This window comes from Mobula hypostoma, chromosome 5 (assembly GCF_963921235.1).
Source record: "Mobula hypostoma chromosome 5, sMobHyp1.1, whole genome shotgun sequence".
NCBI classification, from domain to species: domain Eukaryota; kingdom Metazoa; phylum Chordata; class Chondrichthyes; order Myliobatiformes; family Myliobatidae; genus Mobula; species Mobula hypostoma.
Genome location: NC_086101.1, coordinates 368,964 through 392,836, shown reverse-complemented (window position 1 = coordinate 392,836; position 23,873 = coordinate 368,964). Strand labels below are relative to the sequence as shown.

The 23,873-nt window shown below is 46.4% G+C and overlaps 1 protein-coding gene across 3 annotated transcripts; it reads left to right on the top strand.

The window, feature by feature from the left end:
- Positions 1–1,760: 1,760 nt before the first annotated feature.
- On the top strand, positions 1,761–20,034 carry LOC134346471 (zinc-binding protein A33-like). 3 transcript variants are annotated; one of them, XM_063047841.1, is made up of 6 exons: positions 1,761–2,201; positions 2,881–2,976; positions 3,386–3,619; positions 4,961–4,983; positions 5,071–5,189; positions 19,196–20,034. In XM_063047841.1, exons 1-6 carry the CDS (start codon positions 1,791–1,793, stop codon positions 19,747–19,749), a joined length of 1,437 nt encoding a protein of 478 aa, XP_062903911.1. In that variant the 5' UTR covers positions 1,761–1,790; the 3' UTR covers positions 19,750–20,034. The 3 variants fall into 3 exon arrangements, with proteins under 3 accessions (XP_062903911.1, XP_062903909.1, XP_062903910.1); XM_063047839.1 differs by lacking the exon at positions 2,881–2,976 and having other exon boundaries at positions 1,785–2,201; XM_063047840.1 differs by lacking the exon at positions 3,386–3,619 and having other exon boundaries at positions 1,785–2,201.
- Positions 20,035–23,873: the final 3,839 nt, after the last annotated feature.

Below are 23,873 nucleotides of genomic sequence, written 5' to 3'. Positions count from 1 at the left end.
GAGGTGTACAAGATAATAAGAGGAATAGATAGAGTGGATAGCCAGCGCCTCTTCCCCAGGGCACCACGGCTCAATACAAGAGGACACGGTTTTAAGGTAAGGGGTGGGAAGTTCATGGGGGATATTAGAGGGAGGTTTTTTTACTCAGAGAGTGGTTGGTGCATAGAATGCACCGCCTGAGTCAGTGGTGGAGGCAGATACACTAGTGAAGTTTAAGAGACTACTAGACAGGCATATGGAGGAATGTAAGGTGGGGGCTTATATGGGAGGCAGGGTTTGAGGGTCGGCACAACATTGTGGGCCGAAGGGCCTGTACTGTGCTATACTATTCTATGTTCTATGTTCTATGACCATCAACTCGGTGAAAGATGCCCGAAACTTATTGGTCTGCCAACACATCGAGATGTCCGTAGAGCATGAGAAAAGTTGGGAAACTCTGTCGTACAGGAATACTGCTGACTGGCACATTCCAGGCTGCAGGGACACCATTGAAATTACAGAGTCCCTCTACTACTGAAAGAGGGGCCGGGTTGGCTGAGGAAGCCTCTCAATTACTGAAGTAGTGAAACACCACAGGGGCGACAACAGCTCTATCGATTCTAACGAATGTAAAAGAACACCAGATACCTCATAGACAACGAATCTTAATTCATTGGGTAACGGCACGGCACGGTGTATCACTGTCAATATTTTTATGGTGAATAAAGTTTACTTTGATAAAAATAGCAACTTTTGGGCAGTGTCCAGACTGATGGAACCGGGCCTTCCATTGGAGCCGGGACGGACATGAGTTCAGTCAGGAAGTTTCTTCACGAGGGGCCGTTGAAATCAGGATTTCACCGAAAATAATAATATTTTCTACCCTCTGATGTAGAATGTCCAGTCCTGCGCTTTTCCCTGCAGCCACAGGTCGGTCATCACCACTGCATCTGTCTCCTCACAGCACAATATTCTCTCCACATTCCCAGTTTTATGGCATGAACTAATTTAAAAGAGACTTCAAATACTTACTTAACTACCGTTTCACGACCCAGCCAGACTCTCACCAGAAAAATTAAAATGAGCTACTGGAGGAACTCAGCGGGTCAGGCAGCATCTGCGGAGGGAAATGGAGAATCGACATTTCGGGTTGAGACAGTCCAGGTGAAGGAAAGTCGATTGTACATTTCTCTCCACAGTTGCTGCCTGAACAGCTTAGTTCCTCCGGTCTCATGTTTCCTACTCGAGATTCCAGTATCTGCAATCTCTTTGTGCCTCTCTTTTCAGAACTTTCCCCTTTCAGTCCTGCCTCAGACTGAACCAGGCTCTTCTCTCCGGCTTCATTTCTGTTCTGCTTCTTCCTTAGCCCATCACGCCTACTGGGTCACAGGCCGCCAACAGCATCTCTCCGAGGGTTGATTGACCCAGTGGCCTCTGCTTTCACCACACGACTTCTTTCGTCTTCCAGGGGAAAGTCCTGCCGTTTGCAGGGATGAGACTGTGGAGATTCAGTTGATGTTTCTGTCTCACTGGGTTTTTACGGGATGGGGTTGCTAGCCGCGTTCCTGACCCTCCTCCTTTTGCAGCCGGGCTTGGGCAGTCCATGGCTGAATTTTCATTTTTGCTTCGACCTGCATAATCTGTTTCTGATCCCTCCCTGATATAGATACCACAATCCCTTCCCACAGACAGCGACATCATTTTAATTCCCCGAGTCTGCAGCGCGTGTAGTGGACAATCGCGGTACTGCAAGGGATCGGTCGCTCCCCGAAAGTGAAAGCATTCTAAATCAGGAAGTGCCGGGAGTTAACATGGCTGCGAAAGGACCGGTCGAAAGCTTAACCGATGAGGCAATTTGTTCCGTCTGTCTGGATTTCTTCGCCGATCCGGTGTCACTGGAGTGTGGACACAACTTCTGTCGCTCTTGTATCACACGGTATTGGGAAAGGGAGGAGAGAAACTCTTGCCCGGAATGTAGAGAGCTGTTTGCTAACCGCACCCTCAGGGTCAGTTGGGCCTTAGCAAATCTGGCTGAAAAAGCTCGAAATCTAAACCTGAATCTGAAAGGGAAGGAACGTAACCTTCACTGCGAGGAGCATGAGGAACAACTGAGGCTGTTTTGTGATACGGACAAGACACTGATCTGTCTGATCTGTAGAGATGCGCAGGAACACAGGGAGCACCGCTTCATGCCGATTAAAGAAGCTGTTAAAATCTACAAGGTAAAACTAACCCGAATTTGATACTCAACACATTTTCTCTTGACCTACATACCATCACGTGAGCCTCCAAAGCTAACACATCATTCTCTGAAACTTTCGCCATCCCCAACGGGATTCTATCCACAGCCCATCCCACACCCCACAACTCTCCGCTCTCTGTCGGAATCGCTCCCCGTACTGTATCGCCCTTTTGCACTCGCTCCTCCCCACTGATCTCCCTCCTGGCACTGACACCTGTAAGTGGGACAAGTGCTACATCTGACTCCTACATCTCTTCCCTAGTCACCATTCAGGGCCCAAACAACCCCAATTCCTCCCGTTTCTTCCATGGTCGATTGCCCTCTTGTATCAGAATCCCCCTTCGGCTCTTTGCCTCTTCCACCTGTCCCGTCTCAGCTTCTTACTTCATCACCTCCCCCACGCTCCCCCTCATGTTGTCACAGCTGCCAGCTGGCGCTCATCGCCAACCTTTTTATTCTGGCTTCCGCCCCTTCCTTTCCCAGACCGAATCAAGGACCAATGAAATGTTTCCTCCGGATCACCGTCTGCTTATTGCCCCTCCATAGATGCTGCCTGACTCACTGAGTTTCTCCAACATTTTCTGTGTGAAAATCGGGTTTAATCACCTGTTTCTTTTGCTGTATCTTTGTTTCTATTTCCTTCGCTCTCTGACTTCCAGGATCAGCTAAAATCTTCCTTGGACTCTCTCACAAAAAAGAAATCAGATTTCCAGGAAAAGGAGCAGCAACAGAAAGAGAAGATTTCTGGAGTTCGGGTGAGGGTTCCTGAGCGGAATTTCTGATTTTACTGTAGAGATTTTCTCCCTTTAATGCAGAACAGCAGAGTGTCACAGTTCCAGTGACCTGGGTTCGATCCTGACCTCTGGTGCTGTCTGTGCGGAGTTTGCATGCTCTCCCTGTGACCACGACAGTTTCCGACACATCCCAAGGACATACTGGATGAATCGTTAATTACAATTAACCCCGTGTAGGTAGGGAGTGTGTATGTGAATCAGGTGGGAGTTAATGGGTCAATGGGGAGAATAGGCTTCAGGAAAACGTGACGGAATGATGTTGACAAGAATGCTCTCCGAACTGGCATGTACTCTAGAATGGTCTCCTTAAAGTCAGCAGGAAATACAACACAACAACACAGAAAAGCAATCTTCACCTTTCATTCGACAGGAACAGACACACAGCGTTCAGTCTCACATCACATCACAGTTTGACGAACTGCGCCAGATTATCACTGAGAAAGAGCAGAGCTTACTCAGAGATCTCAGGAATGAAGAGGAGAGGATTTTAAATCCAATGGAGAAAAACCTTCTGGAGATTCAAGAGAATATAAGGCTTATTCAGGAAGAAATCACTAACATAAAGAAACAGATGGATCAAAAAGACAGTGTGATATTTCTCAAGGTGAGTGATTATATTTCAATTTGTTTCTGTCGAAGGGCACGAAGTTAACAGTGGTATATTTGAAATAAACACAACACAGCCGTCAGTTCTAACAAATCAATTGCCGCTGCTGGCGACCTCGCACATATTGTTATACTTGCATGACGCGCCCTCCAATTACTCCAGTAATGACGTTCCAAATTGTCGAAGATATTTATTCGATCCTTTATCGGCAAGAAGCTGACGAAGGGTCTCCGCCTGAAACGTCGACAGTACCTCTTCCTAGAGACGCTGCCTGGCCTGCTGCGTTCACCAGCAACTTTGATGTGTGTTGCCATCCATGTATCTTTCCAATTTGTTCTTAAAGCTTAAGAGTGAGCCAGCACTTACCATGTAAGCTGACAGCATATTCCGCACTCCCACTACTCTCTGAGTAAAGAAGTTCCCCCTAATGTTCCCCCAAATCTTTCCCCTTTCACCCTAAAGTCATGTCCTGTCGTATTTATCTCTCCTAATATAAACGGAAAGAGCCTCTTCTGGGAAATGATTCCCCATTAAATATCCCATAAAACTCCCATTAATACCCAGTTCCAGTCGTAGGCTGTGAGTGTGTCTGGTGCAGTAGGTGTGAGGGTCTCTCTGTCAATCAGTGAAAACAAAGAATGTGACCCCCCCCCCACACACACACAGACACACACATCAGGCTTATCCTCGACATCCGGTTTCCATCAGATTGGGGAAACATTCACTGTTCCTTTACTTTGTCAGACAAATTTCACATGGCATTAATTCCCAGTCTCCATCATAACAGGCCATTCGATCTATCCTCTCCTATCAGTTTCCCTGCTTCACAAGCCTCCACCCACCTGCTCACCACACCCAGCAACAGTGCCCGAACTCCATGGTCCCTCATGTTTTTATCCAGTTTCCCCATTATATTCCGTCTCTGCTGTTCCGCTTCAATCACTCCTGTGGCAGTGAGTTCCAAATCCTCTTAACTAAATTTCTTATGGGGTTTATTAAAATCCATCTGGAATTTCATCGCCCTATAAATAGAGATACTTTTCCCACCTGCACACAATCAAATCTATCACTAATCTTAAATTCCTCCATTTTATCATTCTGACGTCTTATCCTGATGAAAATGCACAATCTGTCTTGTCTCTTCTGTAAGTTTCATCCTCTCAGTTATGATCGAATTTGCAGAAACATTCTTTGTAATTTACCCCCTGGTTCTGTATTCTCTCTGTGTGTGAGTGACTGCGGGAGTGGGAATTTTCAACACCTTGCAATGATTTGGATGAAATTCCGGATGTGGACAGTAAGTCCAAGTCTAAACAGATGTGTTTTTATTTATTTCAGGAGGAAGCTCGACGGAACAAGAGGTAGGACCTACTCTTTACTGAAACCCTGGATGGATTTGTAAATTAGTTCAAAATTCCAGTTTACAACCATCAATTTAATACTTACAGGATTAATGATGATGTCCAGGAATTGTCAGTGACAGATGAGGCCCTACCGGTTGAAAAATTCAATCACCCCTATTTGTTGAACACAGTGCTGAGGGAAACACTTGATGCTATTAATCGAGGTAAACCTTACAAAGATTTATTTCTCCTTGTTTATGAAACACAATTAAATTATAATTTGAGGCAAAGATTGGCTGTAGTACCGGGCTAAAGGGTAACAAGTTTATTCCACATCAACCCGGCCGACTGGGAGGCATCACTGTCACATGGTCAGCTAGAGACGTCAGACCCCTGAGCACACTAGCACAGGGTCACAATACAACTAATACATGGGACTGGCAGATGAACCACTGTGTCCTGATCCCAGGCACACTGTACTAACACGCCAAGGCATGAGTTTGAATCTTACCATAGCAGCTGGAAAATTAATACTGACTTGATGATATTGTAGGGAATAGAAGTGGGTATCAGTATAGTTAACGGGATTGTCAGGAAAATACACAAGTCCTTCATGTGCCTGTGAGTGCAGACTCTGATTGACGCAGGTCTTCCCCTCTTCTCGATCAGCAACTCTCACTGTTTTTAGAGGCAGAAGAGGGGAGCAGTAGTGATAGGGGACTCAATCACCAGGGAAACAGACAGGAGAATCTGTGGACATGAACGGGATACCCGCGTGGCTGGTTGCCTCCTCGGTGCCAGGGTCAGCGACGCCTCGGATCGTGTCTGCAGCATTTTAGAGAGGGAGGGAGAACAGCCGGATAACTTGGTATATTTTGGGACCAATGACATTGGAAGTAAAAACAAAGAGATCCCGAAAATAGAATTTGGAGAGCTTGGTAGAAAGCTTAGAGCAGTACCTCCAGGGTTGTAACTACTGGATTGTTGCCTGTGCCAAGTGCTGGTGAGAGTAGAAACAGGGTAATTTAGTAGATTAAAGATGGCTGAGAGGATGGTGCAGGGGTCAGGGCTTCAGTTTTTTGGATAATTGGGGTCTCTTCTGGTTGAGGTATGACCCGTTCAAAGGTGATGCACCTGGACCCGAGGGAGAACAATATTCTCACAGAGAGGTTTGATAGAGCTGTTGGGGAGAGTTTAAGCAAATATGGTGGGGGGGGGTGTTGGGAACTGGAGTGAAGGGACAGGACTGATGGTAAAAATGCAAAAATACCGTGCAATCAGACTGTCAGATAGGGCGGACAGATGAGAGGACAAAATTGTAGTCAGCATGGGGAATATTAGTGCATTAGGATGCAGAATTAAAAAGGGTAGCAGATACAGTACACAGAGTGTTAAATCTCAATACATGGAGTATAAGAAATAAGTGGCTGATCTTGTTGCACTATAACAGATTGTCAGGCATGATGCTGCGGCCGTCACTGAATCGGGGCTCAACGATAGTTGTAGTTGGGAGATGCATATTCAAGTTTACACAATGTGTCGGTGGTACAGGGAGGTAGGTAGAGGGGGTGACTTGAGTCAGCTGGTAAATCAGTAGAAAGGTATGATGTTGGATTGGAAGATGTTGAATCCTTGTGGGTTGAATTAAGGAACTGAAGAAGTAAAAATGACACTGATGGCAGTCATATATAGGCATCCCAACAGTAGCTAGAAAGTTAGCCACAGATTTCAGTATGCAGGTCAATTGAGAAAATTAGGTTGGTAATGGATCTCAAGAGAGTGAATTTGTTGAATGCCATGTGATGGCTTTTTAGAGCAGTTTGTCATTGCGCCTAGTAGGGGAACCGCTCTACTGGATAGGGTATTATGTATTGAACCTGAGGTGATTAGGTAAAAGAGCACTTTGGACACAGTGCTCACGACGTGACTGAGTTCAATTTGAAATCTGATAAGCAGAAAGTCAAGTCTGACGTTGTAATTACAGTAGTCTGACAGAGGAGTTGGCCGAAGTAAATTGGAAGAAGACGCTGGCAGGGATGACAGCAGCGCATGAAATTATGACAGTTTCTGGGAAAATGAGGAGGGTGAAGAATAGATGTGTTCCAAAAATAAGTAAGTACTCAAATGACAAAATAGTACACCCGTGGCTTACAAGGGAAGACAAGCTAACTTAAAAGCATAAGAAAGGGCATACAACAAAGCAAAAATGAGCAGAAAGACGAGTATTGGGAAGCTTATAAATATCCACCGAGAGCAACTAAAAGAATGATTGGGAGGGGAAAATAAGTAAATGAGATGAGAGTGGATATAGGACTGCTAGAAAATTAGGCCGGATATATAATAACGGGGGATAAAAAGATGACAGTTGAATTAAATGAGCATTCTGCATCAGTGTTCACTGTGGAAGACACTAGCACTGTGCCAGATGTTGAAGGGTGCGAGGGAAGAGAAGTGAGTGCAGTTACGATTATAAGGGAGAAGGTGTTCAAAAAGCTGAAAGACGGAAAGGTAGACAAGTCACCCTGACCAGATGAACTGCACCCTGATGTTCTGAAAGAGGTAGCGGTAGACATTGTGGAGCATTAGTAATAATATTTCAAAAATCATTGGACCTTGGCATGATGCCAGAGGACTGGATAATTGCAAATGTCACTCAACTCTTCAAGTAGGGATAAAGGCGTCAGAAAAGAAATTATAGACCAGTTAGCCTCACCTCTGTGGTTGGGAAGAAGTTAGTGTCAATTGTTAAATATGAAGTTTTGGAATACTTGATGACACTGGACAAGATTGGACAAGTTAGCATGGCTTCCTTAAGGGGATATCTTCCCTGATAAACCTGTTGGAATTATTTGAGCGGTTTATAAGTAGGTTAGATAAAGGGGATGTAGTGGATGTTGTATATTTGGAATTTCAGAAGGCCTTTGACAAGGTGGCACACACAAGGCTGCTTACCAACTTAAGAGCCCACGGTATTACAGAAAGGTTACTGGCTTGGTCAGAACATTCGCTAATTGGTAGGAAACAGCGAATGAGAGTAAAGGAATCATTTTCTGGTTGGCTGCCTGTGACTAGTGGTGTTCTGCAGGGGTCGGGGTTGGGATCACTTCTTTTTATGCTGTGTATCAATGACAGCTGATCATTTTGCAGATGAGACAAAGATTGATGGAGGGGCAGGTAGTGATAAGGAAACAGGTAGGCTGCTCAAGATTTGAATGAGGAGAATGGGCAAGAAATTGGCAAATGATATACAATGTTGGAAAATGCATGGTCATGAACTTTGGTCGTAGAAATAATGCGCGGATTATTTTATTAAAAGAGAAGAAAATCCAAAAAGCTGAGATGAAAATGGACTTAGGAGTCCTTCTGCAGAGCACCCAAAAGGTTAACTTGCAAGTAGAGTCAGTGGTGAGGGAAGGAAATGCATTGTTAGCATTCAGTTCAGGGAGTTTAGAATACAAGAACAGTGATGTGATGCTGAGGCTTTATAAAGCACTGGTGAGGCCTTACCTTGAGTATTGTGAACAGTTTTGGTCTCCTCATCTAAGAAAACATGTGCTGGCATTGCAGAGGTTTCAGTTCATAAGGATGATTGCAGGAATGAAAGGGTTATCATACTGGGAACGTTTGATAGCTCTGTGTCTATACTTCTGAATTTTGAAAGATGATGGGGGATTTCATTGTTACCTTTGGAATGTTGAACTGCCTGGACAGAGTAGATGTGGAAAGGATGTTTCCCATGGTGGGAGAGGCTAGGACAACAGAGCACAGCCCGACGATAGATAGGCCTCGATTTAAAACAGAGATGCGGAGAAATTTCTTGAGCCAGAGGGTGGTGAATTTGTGGAACTTGTTACCACAGGCAGCTGTGGAGGCTGTCGTTGGGTGTATTGAAGACAGAGCTTGACAGTTTCTAGATTGAACGTAGTGTCAAATGTTACAGGGCGAAGGCTGGGAGTGGGGCTGAGGAGAGGAAAATAGGATCAGTCATGATTGAATGGTGGAGCAGACTCGATGGGCAAAATGGTCTAATTTTGCTCCTGTGTCTTGTGGTCTTATGGTTATCAGACCATTACATTGAAACATTGTGAAACTGAGCCCGGGCACACCAACCAGCATTGACATCAGTCAAGATTTCATCTCAGGAGAAGTGCACACAGCATAACCGGCCTGGCAAAACTCCTCCCCACATATACACAGGAAGGATTGGCAGAACGTAGTCAGAGCCTCAGCAATATACGTTGTTACTTCACTCAGTAACCTGGTAACCATTCTCTTCAGACACATAAATTTATTTATTTAAACAACTTACACACGTCACATATTGTCAGCACACTCCAGACGTGATGACACACACTGCAAACATACAAATACTTCAATGTGCACAGTCTCCTTCAATATGTACACACCCACTGACATTTACCACGATCAACACACACACACACAGAGTAAGACATACCCAAATATACTATCAGAGTGTGGAGTGTGACACACGGCCAAAGAAATAGGGACAAATTCCCGTTTAGAAAATATATCTGCCGTCCTTACCCAATCTGTCTGTTCTGTGACACTGAACTGCCCTCTGAGGTGACGTCACATCTACAGTTTACAGACAGACTCCAGGGTGATGTGGGAGGGTTTGACAGATGTTGAACCCACGACCTACTTCATACAACTGCTAGACTAAGATATCTTCTTGACTATATCCCATTTGTGTGTGTTTGTCCCATATCCCTCTGACCATTTCCTATCTATGAACCTGTCTAAATTTATATTGAAATATATTAACTACAGCTGTTTCTACAGCATCTGACAGCAAATTCCATCTGCCCAACTCCCTTTCTGTGAGATTGTTACCCCATAGAACCCTCATAAAAACTTCCGATCTCACAAAAGGGATAAAATTGGTCCTGTTGAAGATCAGAGTGGTCGGCTTTGTGCGGAACCAAAGGAAATTGTGGAGATCTTAAATAGGTTTTTTGCGTCTGTATTTACTAAGGAAGCTGGCATGAAATCTATGGAATTGAGGGAATCAAGTAGTGACACCATGGAAACTGTACAGATTGAAAAGGGGGAGGTGATTGCTGTCTTGAGGAAAATTAAAGTGGATAAATCCCCGGGACCTGACAGAGTGTTCCCTCGGACCTTGAAGGAGACTAGTGTTGAAATTGCAGGGGCCCTGGCAGAAATATTTAAAATGTCGCTGTCTACGGGTGAAGTGCCACAGGACTGGAGGGTGGCTCATGTTGTTCCGCTGTTTAAAAAAGGATCGAAAAGTAATCCGGGAAATTATAGGCCGGTGAGTTTAACGTCAGTAGTAGGTAAGTTATTGGAGGGAGTACTAAGTGACAGAATCTACAAGCATTTGGATAGACAGGGGCTTATTAGGGAGAGTCAACATGGCTTTGTGCGTTGTAGGTCATGTTTGACCAATCTGTTGGAGTTTTTCGAGGAGGTTACCAGGAAAGTGGATGAAGGGAAGGCAGTGGATGTTGTCTACATGGACTTCAGTAAGGCCTTTGACAAGGTCCCGCATGGGAGGTTAGTTAGGAAAATTCAGTCGCTAGGTATACATGGAGAGGTGGTAAATTGGATTAGACATTGGCTCCATCTATATCAATGATCTGGATGATAATGTGGTAAATTGGATCAGCAAGTTTGCTGATGATACAAAGATTGGAGGTGCAGCAGACAGTGAGGAAGGTTTTCAGAGCCTGCAGAGGGACTTGGACAAGCTGGAAAAATGGGCTGAAAAATGGCAGATGGAGTTTAATACAGACAAGTGTGAGGTATTGCACGTTGGAAGGACAAACCAAGGTAGAACATACAGGGTTAATGGTAAGGCACTGAGGATTGCAGTGGGACAGAGGGATCTGGGAATACAGATACAAAATTCCCTAAAAGTGTCGTCACAGGTAGACAGGGTCGTAAAGAGAGCTTTTGGTACATTGGCCTTTATTAATCGAAGTATTGAGTATAAGAGCTGGAATGTTATGATGAGGTTGTATAAGGCATTGGTGAGGCCCAATCTGGAGTATTGTGCTCAGTTTTGGTCACCAACTTACAGGAAGGATATAAATAAGGTTGAAAGAGTGCAGAGAAAGTTTACAAGGATGTTGCCTGGACTTGAGAAACTCAGTTACAGAGAAAGGTTGAATAGGTTACGACTTTATTCCCTGGAGCGTAGAAGAATGAGGGGAGATTTGATAGAGGTATATAAAATTATGATGGGTATAGATAGAGTGAATGCAAGCAGGCTTTTTCCACTGAGGCAAGGGGAGGAAAAAAACCAGAGGACATGGGTTAAGGGTGAGGGGGGGAAAAGTTTAAAGGGAACATTAGGGTGGGGCTTCTTCACACAAAGAGTGGTGGGAGTATGGAATGAGCTGCCAGACGAGGTGGTAAATGCGGGTTCTTTTTTAACATTTAAGAATAAATTGGACAGATACATGGATGGGAGGTGTATGGAGGGATATGGTCCGTGTGCAGGTCAGTGGGACTAGGCAGAAAATGGTTCGGCACAGCCAAGAAGGGCCAAAGGGCCTGTTTCTGTGCTGTAGTTTCTATGGTTTCTATGGTTGCAATATGAGCCCTTTGGTTCTGTACTCCAGTTTCTCGGAAAAATACTCATTTTATCTGAGCCATTCATGAATGTATTTACCTCTATAAGGGGTCATCCCTCAGCATCCCACACTACAGCTAAACAGCCCAAGCTCGTCCACTCTCTGCTTTTAACCGAAGCCCCCCAGTCCTGGTAACATCCTCCTGAATCTTCTTCTGTAATGCCATCCTCCCCATATTCTGGGAACCGGAAATGCACACAATACCACACTTGGAGTATTGTGCAACACACATCAAAGTGGCTAGAGAACGCAGCAGGCCAGGCAGCATCTCTAGGAAGAGGTACAGTCGACGTTTCGGGCCGAGACCCTTCGTCAGAACTAACTGAAGGAAGAGTTAGTAAGAAATTTGAAAGTGGGAGGGGGACGGGGAGATGCAAAATGATAGAAGACAGGAGGGGGAGGGATGGAGCCAAGAGCTGGACAGTTGAATGGCAAAGGGGATATGAAAGGAGTATGGGACAGGAGGCCGAGGGAGAAAGAAAAGGGGGAAGGCGGGGGGATCTTCTTACTCCTTCCGAACGCTCTGCTTTCACTCCCTCCGCACTAATCCTAACCTTACTATAAAACCCGCCTATGATCGGACAAAGTCAGCATGGATTTGTGAAAGGAAAATCATGTCTGACGAATCTCATAGAATTTTTTGAGGATGTAACTAGTAGAGTGGATAGGAGAGAACCAGTGGATGTGGTATATTTGGATTTTCAAAAGGTTTTTGACAAGGTCCCACACAGGAGATTAGTGTGCAAACTTAAAGCGCACGGTATTGGGGATAAGGTATTGGTGTGGGTGGAGAATTGGTTAGCAGACAGGAAGCAAAGAGTGGGAATAAACGGGACCTTTTCAGAATGGCAGGCGGTGACTAGTGGGGTACCGCAAGGCTCAGTGCTGGGACCCCAGTTGTTTACAATATATATTAATGACTTGGATGAGGGAATTAAATGCAGTATCTCCAAGTTTGCGGATGACACGAAGCTGGGTGGCAGTGTTAGCAGTGAGGAGGATGCTAAGAGGATGCAGGGTGACTTGGATAGGTTGGGTGAGTGGGCAAACTCATGGCAGATGCAATTTAATGTGGATAAATGTGAAGTTATCCACTTTGGTGGCAAAAATAGGAAAACAGATTATTATCTAAATGGTGGCCGATTAGGAAAAGGGGAGGTGCAACGAGACCTGAGTGTCATTATACACCAGTCATTGAAAGTGGGCATGCAGGTACAGCAGGCGGTGAAAAAGGCGAACGGTATGCTGGCATTTATAGCGAGAGGATTCGAGTACAGGAGCAGGGAGGTACTACTGCAGTTGTACAAGGCCTTGGTGAGACCACACCTGGAGTATTGTGTGCAGTTTTGGTCCCCTAATCTGAGGAAAGACATCTTTGCCATAGAGGGAGTACAAAGAAGGTTCACCAGATTGATTCCTGGGATGGCAGAACTTTCATATGAAGAAAGACTGGATGAACTGGGCTTGTACTCGTTGGAATTTAGAAGATTGAGGGGGGATCTGATTGAAACGTATAAGATCCTAAAGGGATTGGACAGGCTAGATGCGGGAAGATTGTTCCCGATGTTGGGGAGGTCCAGAACGAGGGGTCACAGTTTGAGGATAGAGGGGAAGCCTTTTAGGACCGAGATTAGGAAAAACTTCTTCATACAGAGAGTGGTGAATCTGTGGAATTCTCTGCCACAGCAAACTGTTGAGGCCAGTTCATTAGCTATGTTTAAAAGGAAATTAGATATGGCCCTTGTGGCTACAGGGGTCAGCGGGTATGGAGGGAATGCTGGGTTCTGAGTTGGATGATCAGCCATGATCATAATAAATGGCGGTGCAGGCTCGAAGGGCCGAATGGCCTACTCCTGCACCTATTTTCTATGTTTCTATAAGTGGGGTGCTGTTGTAGTCTGGCGTCCTGACCTCTACCTTTCCGAGGCACAGCGACAACTCGCGGATACCTCCTCTTCTTTACTCCTCGATCGTTATCGCATTAAGGAGCCATTGTCTCCCACACGATCACCGACTTTATCGGCACAGGGAATCTCCCATCCACTGCTAACAGCCTCATAGTTCCCACACCCCTCACTTCCCGTTTCTACCTCCTACCCAAGATCCACAAACCTGCCTGTCCTGGCAGACCAATTCTCTCAGCTTGCTCCTGCTCCACCGAACTCAGTTCTGCATACCTCGACACGGTTTTACCGCCCCCCCCCCCACGTTCAATCCCTTCCTACCTATGCTCGTGACACTTCTCACGCTCTGAAACTTTTCAATAATTTTAAGTTCCCTAGCCCACACCGCTTTATTTTCACCACGGATGTCCAGTCTTTATATTCTTCCATCCCTCATCAGGAAGGTCTCAAAGCTCTCCGCTTCTTTTTGGGTTCCTGACCTAACCAGTTCCCCTCTACCACCACTCTGCTCCGTCTGGCGGAATTAGTCCTTACTCTTAATAATTTCTCCTTTGGCTCCTCTCACTTCCTCCAAACTAAAGGTGTAGCTAAGGGCACCCGTATGGGTCCTAGCTATGCCTGCCTTTTTGTTGGCTTTGTGGAACAATCTGTGTTCCAAACCTATTCTGGCATCTGTCCCCCACTTTTCCTTCGCTACATCGACGACTGCTTTGGCGCTACTTCCTGCACGCATGCTGAGCTCGTTGACTTCATTAACTTTGCCTCCAACTTTCCCCCTGCCCTCAAGTTTACCTGGTCCATTTCCGACACCTTCCTCCCCTTTCTGGATCTTTCTGTCTCTATCTCTGGAGACAGCTTATCTACTGATGTCTACTATAAGCCTACTGACTCTCACAGCTATCTGGACTATTCCTCTTCTCACCATGTCTCTTGCAAAAATGTCATCCCCTTCTCGCAATTCCTCCGTCTTCGCCGCATCTGCTCTGAAGATGAGGCTTTTCATTCCAGGACGAGGGAGATATCCTTCTTTTTTTAAAGAAAAAGGCTTCCCTTCCTCCACCATCAACTCTGTTCTCAAGCGCATCTCCCCCATTTCACGCACATCTGCTCTCACTCCATCCTCCCGTCACCCCACTAGGAATACGGTTCCACTTGTCCTCACCTACCACCCCACCAGCCTCCGGGTCCAACATATTATTATCCATAACTTACGCCACCTCCAACGGGATCCCACCACTAAGCATATCTTTCCCTCCCCATCTCTGTTTTCCGCAGGGATCGCTCCCTACGCGACTCCCTTGTCCGTTCGTTCCCCTATCCCTCCCCACTGATCTCCCTCCTGGCACTTATCCTTGTAAGGGGAACGAGTGCTACACATGCCCTTACACTTCCTCGCCTATCACCTTTCAGGGCCCCAGACAGTCCTTCCAGGTGAGGCGCCACTTTACCTGTGAGTCGGCTGGGATGATATACTGCGTCCGGTGCTCCAGATGTGGCCTTCTATACATTGGCGAGACCTGACGCAGACTGGGAGATCCTTTCGCTGAACACCTATGCTCTGTCCGCCAGAGAAAGCAGGATCTCCCAGTGGCCACACATTTTAATTCCACGTCCCATTCCCTTCTGATATGTCTATCCACTGCCTCCTGTACTGTAAAGATGAACCACACTCAGATTGGAGGAACAACACCTTATATTCCGTCTGGGTAGCCTCCAACTTGATGGCATGAACATTGAATTCTCAAACTTCCGCTAATGCCCCAACTCCCCCTCGTACCCTATCCGCTATTTATTTATATACACACATTCTTTCTCTCTCTTTCTTTTTTCTCCCTCTGTCCCTCTCACTATACCCCTTGCCCATCCTCTGGGTTTCCCCCCCTCCCCCTTTTCTTTCTCCCTGGGCCTCCTGTCCCATGATCCTCCCATATCCCTTTTGCCAATCAACTGTCCAGCTCTTGACTCCATCCCTCCCCCTCCTGTCTTCTCCTATCATTTTGGATCTCCCCGTCCTCCCCCCCCCCACTTTTAAATTTCTTACTAGCTCTTCTTTCAGTTAGTCCTGATGAAGGGTCTCGTCACGAAACGTCGACTGTACCTCTTCCTAGAGATGCTGCCTGGCCTGCTGCGTTCACCAGCATCTTTGATCTGTGTTGCTTGAAATCCCAGCATCTGCAGAATTCCTCGTGTTGGAGTATTGTGAGCAATTTTGGGTCCCTTATATCGGAAAAGATGTGCTGGCATTGGATAGGGTCCAGGAGGTTCACAAGAATGATCCGGGAATGAAAGAGTTAACATTTGAGAAGTGTATGATGGTTCTGGGCCTGTAATTACGGGAGTTTAGAAGAACGGCTGATTTATTATCTGTCTCAACCCTATTCTCCGGCCTCCTGCCCAACACTTTCGACGCCCTAACTAATCAAAAAGTTTACCTATCAACTTTGGCTTTAAAAATCAAACACAAGAAAATCTGCAGATGCTGGTAATCCAAGCTACACAGGCCCTGACGAAGGTCTCGCCTGATCTCCCTGAACATATTTGGAGAGAGCTGATGTTGGGAGGATGTTTCCTATAGTAGGTGGGCCGAGAACACACAGCCTCCGACTACAGAGATGTCCATTTAGGATAGAGATGAGGAGGAATTCCTTTATCCACAGGACAGTGATTCTGCTACAGGCAGCTGTGGAGGCCAAATAACTGAGTATATTTAAAGCGGAATAACACACACAAATTGCTGGGGAAACAGCAGGCCAGAAAGCATCCATGGAAAAGAGTGAACAGTTGACGGTTCAGGCTGAAACCCTTCATCAGGACCTGTGTTGCTTAAGGGTCCCTGCAAATTCATTCCATCCTAATGAGGGGCTGCGGGTGATAGGGTTGTGGGAAAGGGGACAAAGGGATCCTCATCTTTCATCTTTCTCCCCCTCCACCTTCTCGTTACGTCTGCACACACAGTTCACCCATAGGCTTTCCAGGCCTCCCCCACCTGGTTCTGGTTCAATCTGCCATTCATCTCTCCCTTACTGGTTCCCAATATCACCTCCTTTACAGTCTCCAGCCTTCACATTCCCTCACTTCACACTTCACACTCACAAATGAATGTTGACATTAAATGAAGGGCCTGTTCCTGTGCTGTGCTGTTCTATGTTCTCTGTTCCCTGTTTAGAATAATGAGACAAGATCTCAGGAAACACAAAATTCTTTCAGGGGTCAACAGGCAAGATACAGGGAGGATGTTTCCCCTGTGAGGAGTTAAGGGTCAGGCGTCACTGTCTGTCTGGGATTATCAGCACCGGGAGGGGTGGGGAGAGGGGGTTCTTAGCCATTCAATTCACAGAGCCATTGTCGTACAGCATAGAAATGTGCCCTTCGACCCATCACCTCTGTGCTGACTTATTTACCCATCGACATTCATCACTTTGGCCAGCATTAGGTCAGTCTTATTCTTGTGGATGACACGAAGCTGGGCGGCAGTGTTAGCTCTGAGGAGGATGCTAAGAGGATGCAGGGTGGCTTGGATAGGTTCGATGAGTGGAAAAATTCATGGCAGATGCAATTTAATGTGGATAAATGTGAGGTTATCCACTTTGGTGGCAAAAACAGGAAAACAGATTATTTTCTGAATGGTGGCCGATTAAGAAAAGGGGAGGTGCAACGAGACCTGGGTGTCATTATACACCAGTCATTGAAAGTGGGCATGCAGGTACAGCAGGCAGTGAAAAGGGCGAATGGTATGCTGGCATTCATAGCAAGAGGATTTGAGTACAGGAGCAGGGAGGTACTACTGCAGTTGTACAAGGCCTTGGTGAGACCACGCCTGGAGTATTGTGTGCAGTTTTGGTCCCCTAATCTGAGGAAAGACATTCTTGCCATGGAGGGAGTACAAAGAAGGTTCACCAGATTGATTTCTGTGATGGCAGGACTTTCATATGATGAAAGACTGGATCGACTAGGCTCATACTCTCTGGAATTTAGAAGATTGAGGGGGGATCTTATTGAAACGTATAAAATCCTAAAGGGATTGGACAGGCTAGATGCAGGAAGATTGTTCCCGATGTTAGGGAAGTCCAGAACGAGGGGTCACAGGTTGAGGATAAAGGGGAACCCTTTTAGGACCGAGATTAGGAAAAGCCTCTTCACACAGAGAGTGGTGAATCTGTGGAATTCTCTGCCACAGGAAACAGTTGAGGCCAGTTCATTGTTATATTTAAGAGGGAGTTAGATATGGCCCTTGTGGCTAAAGAGATCAGGCAGTATGGAGGGAAGGCTGGTACAGGGTTCTGAGTTGGATGATCAGCCATGATCATACTGAATGGCGGTGCAGGCTCGAAGGGCCGAATGGCCTACTCCTGCACCTAATTTCTATGTTTCTATGTTTCCCTTGTCTATTGAAGTGTCTGCCCAAGTGTCTCTTAAACTCAGAGGACTGGAGGCCTCTGACCTGCAGAAGTCGGTGCTGGTGTCGGAGGTCGTTTGTCATTCATGTTAATGATTTGGTTGATAATGTAGCTGACATAGTTAGTTTATTTGTGGGTGACACTAAATTCATGGTATAGTGGACACGGAAGAGCGTTATCTCTGTTTACACTGGGCCCTTGATTAACTCTAGAGTCCGTACAGGGTCAATGTTTTAAAATACATCTTGGCAGGTACGTGGATAAGAAAGTTGGAAAGCAATAATGAGCTCATTAAAGCCAGCTGGTCGGCACGAACAGGTTCGACCGAAAAAACTCTGTGACCCCCGTGTTTAAAACCATTCACTCAACCCTTTCCATCTTAATCCAGCCCTTTCCCGCGCTCGTTTCTGCTGTCCATCTCCCCAATTTATTGAACATTGAATTCTCCAACTTCCGGTAATTCCCTCCCTCTCCCTTCCCCCATCTCACTTTCACTCTGCCCCCTACCCCAGCTGCCTATCACCTCCCTCACAGTTCCACCTCCTTCCACTACCCATTGTGCTTTCCCCTATTCTTTCTTCACCTTTCCTGTCTATCCCCTCCCTGTTTCTCCTCCCCCACCCCTTTATCTTTCCCCTTACTGGTTTTTCACCTGGCACCAAGCAGCCTTCTCCTTCCCAACCTCCCCCGACCTTCTTTATAGGGCCTCTGCCCCCTCCCTCTACAGTCCTGACTAAGGGTTCCGGCCCGAAACGTTGACTGATCGTTTTCACGGATGCTGCCCTACCTGCTGAGTTCCTCCAGCGTGTTGTGAGATTTGCTTTGACCCTCGGATCTGCAGATTATTTTGTGTTTACGATCTCCTATTTATTTCCATCATTGAGGGAAGATGTCGACCTGAAAAGTAGACTCTCTATCTCTCTCCATACATGCTGCCTGACCCACTCGGTTCCTCCAGCATTTTGTGTCTGTTTGATCGGGAAATCTCTGCTCTCCGTCCAGCGCAAAACCCTTGGGGAGATATTAGTTGTCTGTCCGCTTTCGTTTGGTCAAACACCGAGAAAGGTTCGTGTCGGCCACCCGACTGCGCCGGAGCCCCCCGGGCTTCCCACCAGTCCATGGCCGCGCTGCCCGAGACTCCCCCCGCCCTTGTCCCGGGGCTGCGCTGCCCGAGTCTCTCCCCGATCCCCGGGGCCGCGCTGGTCGAGTCTGCCGCCCCACACCTGTCCCAGGGGGCGCGCTGCCTGAATGCCCCCCCGCCCCCACCCCGATCCCCGAGGACTCTGTAATTCTCTGCCACTCCCCACAGTTTCTGTCACCCTGGATGTGGAAACGGCGAACCCGGAGCTTGAGGTGTCTGGCGATCGGAAGAGTGTGAGATTGACCGGGACCAGGAGGAATCGCCGTCACACCGGGAAGAGATTCACACACTGGCTTTGTGTGCTGGGATCGGAGGGATTCACATCGGGGAGACATTACTGGGAGGTGGAGGTGGCGAGGAATCGGGTCTGGTATCTGGGAGTTGCCGCAGAGTCTGTGCAGAGGAAGGGATGGTTCAGAGTGAGACCGGAGACCGGATTCTGGGTCATCGGGCGGGTTTATGACGTGACTGAGCAGGATGATGACGTCATAATTGTTCTCACGTCCCCTGAGGCCCGTCTCCCCGCCGGCCTCATCCCCGGGAGGGTAGGTGTTTATCTCAGATACCAGTCCGGGACAATTTCATTTTACAACGCGGAGACCAAGTCCCATCTCCACACCTTCAGTGGCAATAAATTCACGGAGAAACTTTATCCTTTCTTCTGGCTTGCGGATAGAAACCAGTGGCTAAGAATCTGCTCCGGTTCCGCTCCGGATTTGTAAACGGGTCGGGTCCCAGGACCGGCTTCTAGAGTAAAGTACTTGTAAATATAATTGTGCGGAGAATGAAATAAACATGAGAAGGGAATTATCGCTCCATAATTTTAACTCATTTACCGTGTCCGTCAACGAAACAGAAACACTGCGGATTCAGCCGCAGCGGCGAGCGGCGCGTCCTGAGTTCCCTCGGGTGCTAAAGTCCACGCGCACGGAGACAGGTTAAATGGAACAAGTGGGGGCGGTGCTGACTGGAAGAGGGCAGTCACAGAAACATAGAAACATAGAAAATACGTGCAGGAGTAGGCCATTCGGCCCTTCGAGCCTGCACCGCCATTCAGTATGATTATGGCTGATCATCCAACTCAGAACCCTATACCAGCCTTCTCTCCATAACCCCTGATCCCTTTAGCCACAAGGGCCATATCTAACTCCCTCTTAAATATAGTCAATGAACTGGCCTCAACTGTTTCCTGCGGCATGGAATTCCACAGATTAACCACTCTCTGTGTGAAGAAGTTTTTCCTAATCTCAGTCCAAAAAGGCTTCCCCTTTATCGTCAAACTCTGACCCCTCGTTCTGGACTTCCTCAACATCGGGAACAATCTTCCTGCATCTAGCCTGTCCAATCCCTTTAGGATTTTATACGTTTCAATAAGATCCCCCAACACTCTTCTAAATGCCACAGAGTATAAGCCTAGTCGATCCAGTCTTTCATCATATGATAGTCCTGCCATCCCAGGAATCAATCTGGTGAACCTTCTTTGTACTCCTTCTATGGCAAGGATGTATTTCCTCAGATTAGGGGACCAAAACTGTACACAATACTCCAGGTGTGGTCTCACCAATGCCTTGTACAACTGCAGTAGTACCTCCCTGCTACTGTACTCGAATCCTCTTGCTATGAATGCCAGCATACCATTCGCCTTTTTCACCGCCTGCTGTACCTGCATGCCCACTTTCAATGACTGGTGTATAATGACACCCAGGTCTCGTTGCACCTCCCCTTTTCCTAATCGGCTACCATTCAGATAATAATCCGTTTTCCTGTTTTTGCCACCAAAGTGGATAACCTCATATTTATCCACATTAAATTGCATCTGCCATGAATTTTCCCACTCACCTAACCTATCCAAGTCACCCTGCATCCTCTTAGGATCCTCCTCACAGCTAACACTGCCGTCCAGCTTCGTGTCTTCGGCAAACTTGAAGATGCTGCATTTAATTCCCTCATCCAAGTCATTATATATATATTGTAAATAACTGGGGTCCCAGCACTGAGCCTTGTGGTACCCCACTAGTCACTGCTTGCCATTCTGAAAAGGTTCCGTTTATTCCCACTCTTTGCCTCCTGTCTGCCAACCAATTCTCCATCCACATCAATACCCTACCTCCAATACCGTGTGCTTTAAGTTTGCACACTAATTCCTGTGTGGGACCTTGTTAACAGTCTTCTGAAAATCCAAATATACCACATCCACTGGTTCTTCCCTATCGACTCTACTAGTTACATCCTCAAAAAATTCTATGAGATTCATCAGACATGATTTTCCTTTCACAAATCCATGCTGACTTTGTCCAATGATTTCACCGCCTTCCAAATGTGCTGTTATCACATCTTTGATAACTGACACCAGCATTTTCCCCACCACCGATGTTAGTCTAACCGGTCTACAATTCCCCGGTTTCTCTCTCCCTCCTTTTTTAAAAAGGGGACCTATATTTGTCTTAACCAATCTTTTTCTTTTCACATATCTATAAAAGCTTTTACAGTCAGTTTTTATGTTCCCTGCCAGTTTTCTCTCATGATCTTTTTTTTCCCTTTCCTAATTTAGCCCTTTGTCGTCCTCTGCTTGACTCTGAATTTCTCCCAGTCCTCAGGTGAGCCGCTTTTCTGGTTAATTTGTATGCTTCTTCTTTGGAATTGATACTATCCCTAATTTCCCTTGTCAGCCGCTGGTGCACTACGTTCCCTGATTTAGGGTGAATCTTGCTAAGACCATAAGACACAGGAGCAGAATTAGGCCGTTCAGCCCATTGACTCCGCTGCGCCATTCCATCATGGCTGATCGCGGATCCCACTCAACCCCATGCACCTGCCTTCCCGCCATATCCAATGATGGCCTGATCGATCAGGAAATGATCAACTTCCGCCTTAAATATACCCACAGACAGCTTCCACCGCAGTCTGTGATAGAGTATTCCACAGGTTCACTACTCTCTGGATAAAAATATTCCTCCTTACCTCTGTTCAAAAATTTTTCCCCTCAATGTTGAGGCTGTGTTCTCTTGTCTGAATACCCCCAACACACGAAACAACATCTCCACATCCACCCTATCTAGTCCTTTCAACACTCGGTAGGTTTCAATGAGATTTCCCCTTCCTTTCTGAGATATGGGACCCAAAACGTTGATAAAACTCCAAGTAGGGCCTAACTTATAAAGGCTCAGCATTATCTCCTTGCTTAAATATTCTATTCCCATTCAAAGAAAAGCCAGCATTGCATTTCCCTTCTTTACCACAGACTCAACCTGCGAAATAACCTTCAGGGACTCTTGCAGGAGAACTCCTAAGCTTCCTGCACCAATGAATTTTCTGTCTATTTAAATAGTACTGACCAACATTATTCCTTAGACCAAAATGCATGATCATACATTTCCCAACACTGTATTCAATCTGTCATATTTTTAATCACTTCTCTAATTTATCTAAGTCCTTCCGCAATCGCATTGCTTCCTCAGCACTATCTAACCCTGCACCTATCTTTGCATCATCCGCAAACTTTGCCACTGAGCCATCAATTACATTATCTAAATCTTTGACAAACAATGTGGCGGTCCCAACACTGACCCCTGTGTAACAGCACTAGTCACTGGCAGCCAACCTGAAAAGGTCCCCTTTATTCTCACTCGCTGCCTCCTGTCTGTCAGCCATTCCTCTATCCACGCCAGTATCTTTCCTGCATTGTCATAGGATTTTATCTTGTTAGGTAGCCTTGTGTGTGGTACCTTATCCAAGGCCTTCTGAAAATCCAAGTCAATGAAATCCACTGCCTCTCATTTGTCCACCCTCCTTTTCACTTCCTCAAAGACCTCAAACAGATTTGTCAGGCACGATTTTCTTATACAGAGACCATGCTAACACTGACTTATTTTATCCTTCGTCTCCAAATACATTGAAAACGCGTCCTCGGGTTCCGGTGACGTCACCGTACGGAATGGTAGCTTAAATCATTATCTCCTCCGGAAAAACCTCATATTTAGATTACATTAGATTATGAAGACAAGCAGTCCTCTTTTATTGTCATTTCGTAATACATGCATTAAGAAATGATACAATATTCCTCCGGTGTGATATCACAGAAACACAAGACAGACCAAGACTGAAAAACTGACAAAAACCACATAATTATAACATATTGTTACAACAGTGCAAGCAATACCGTAACTTGATGAAGAACAGGCCGTGGGCACGGTAAAAAGAAGTTCAAAGTCTCTCGAAAGTCCCACATCTCACGCAGACCGTTGAAGGAAGAAAAGTCTCACTGTCATGAGCTTCCAGCGCTGCAAACTTGCCGATGCAGCATCCTGGAAGCACCCGACCACAGTCCGATTCTGAGTCGTCCGAAAACTTCGAGCCTCCGACCAGCCCTCCGACAGCGAGCATCCAACACCGTCTCTGCCCAACGCTTCGACCCCAGCCCCGGCCGGCAGCAGCAGGCATAGCCGAGCATTTGTGGCCTTCCCTCCGAAGATTCTCGATCGCACAGTAGCAGCGGCAGCGAACCGGGCATTTCAGAAGTTTCTCCAGATGTTCCTCCGTGCTTCTCACGTCTGTCTCCATCAAATCAGAATTGTGCACGGCCCCTAGTTAACAAATACGATATCATTTCACCGGAGAGAACGCGCGCGTTGCGTCCCGCCGCCATCTTCTCTTCCCGTTAATCCATAAAATATAACATCGTATATATCGTATTTGATGTCGTGTTTGTGAACTAGGATGCCGTACACAGTCCTGATCTCCTCTCTACTCTCTCAATTTTATTGACATTTTTCCTATAATTCGGTGACCAGAACTGTACACAATACTCCAAATTTGCCCTCACCAATGCATTATACAATTTCAACGT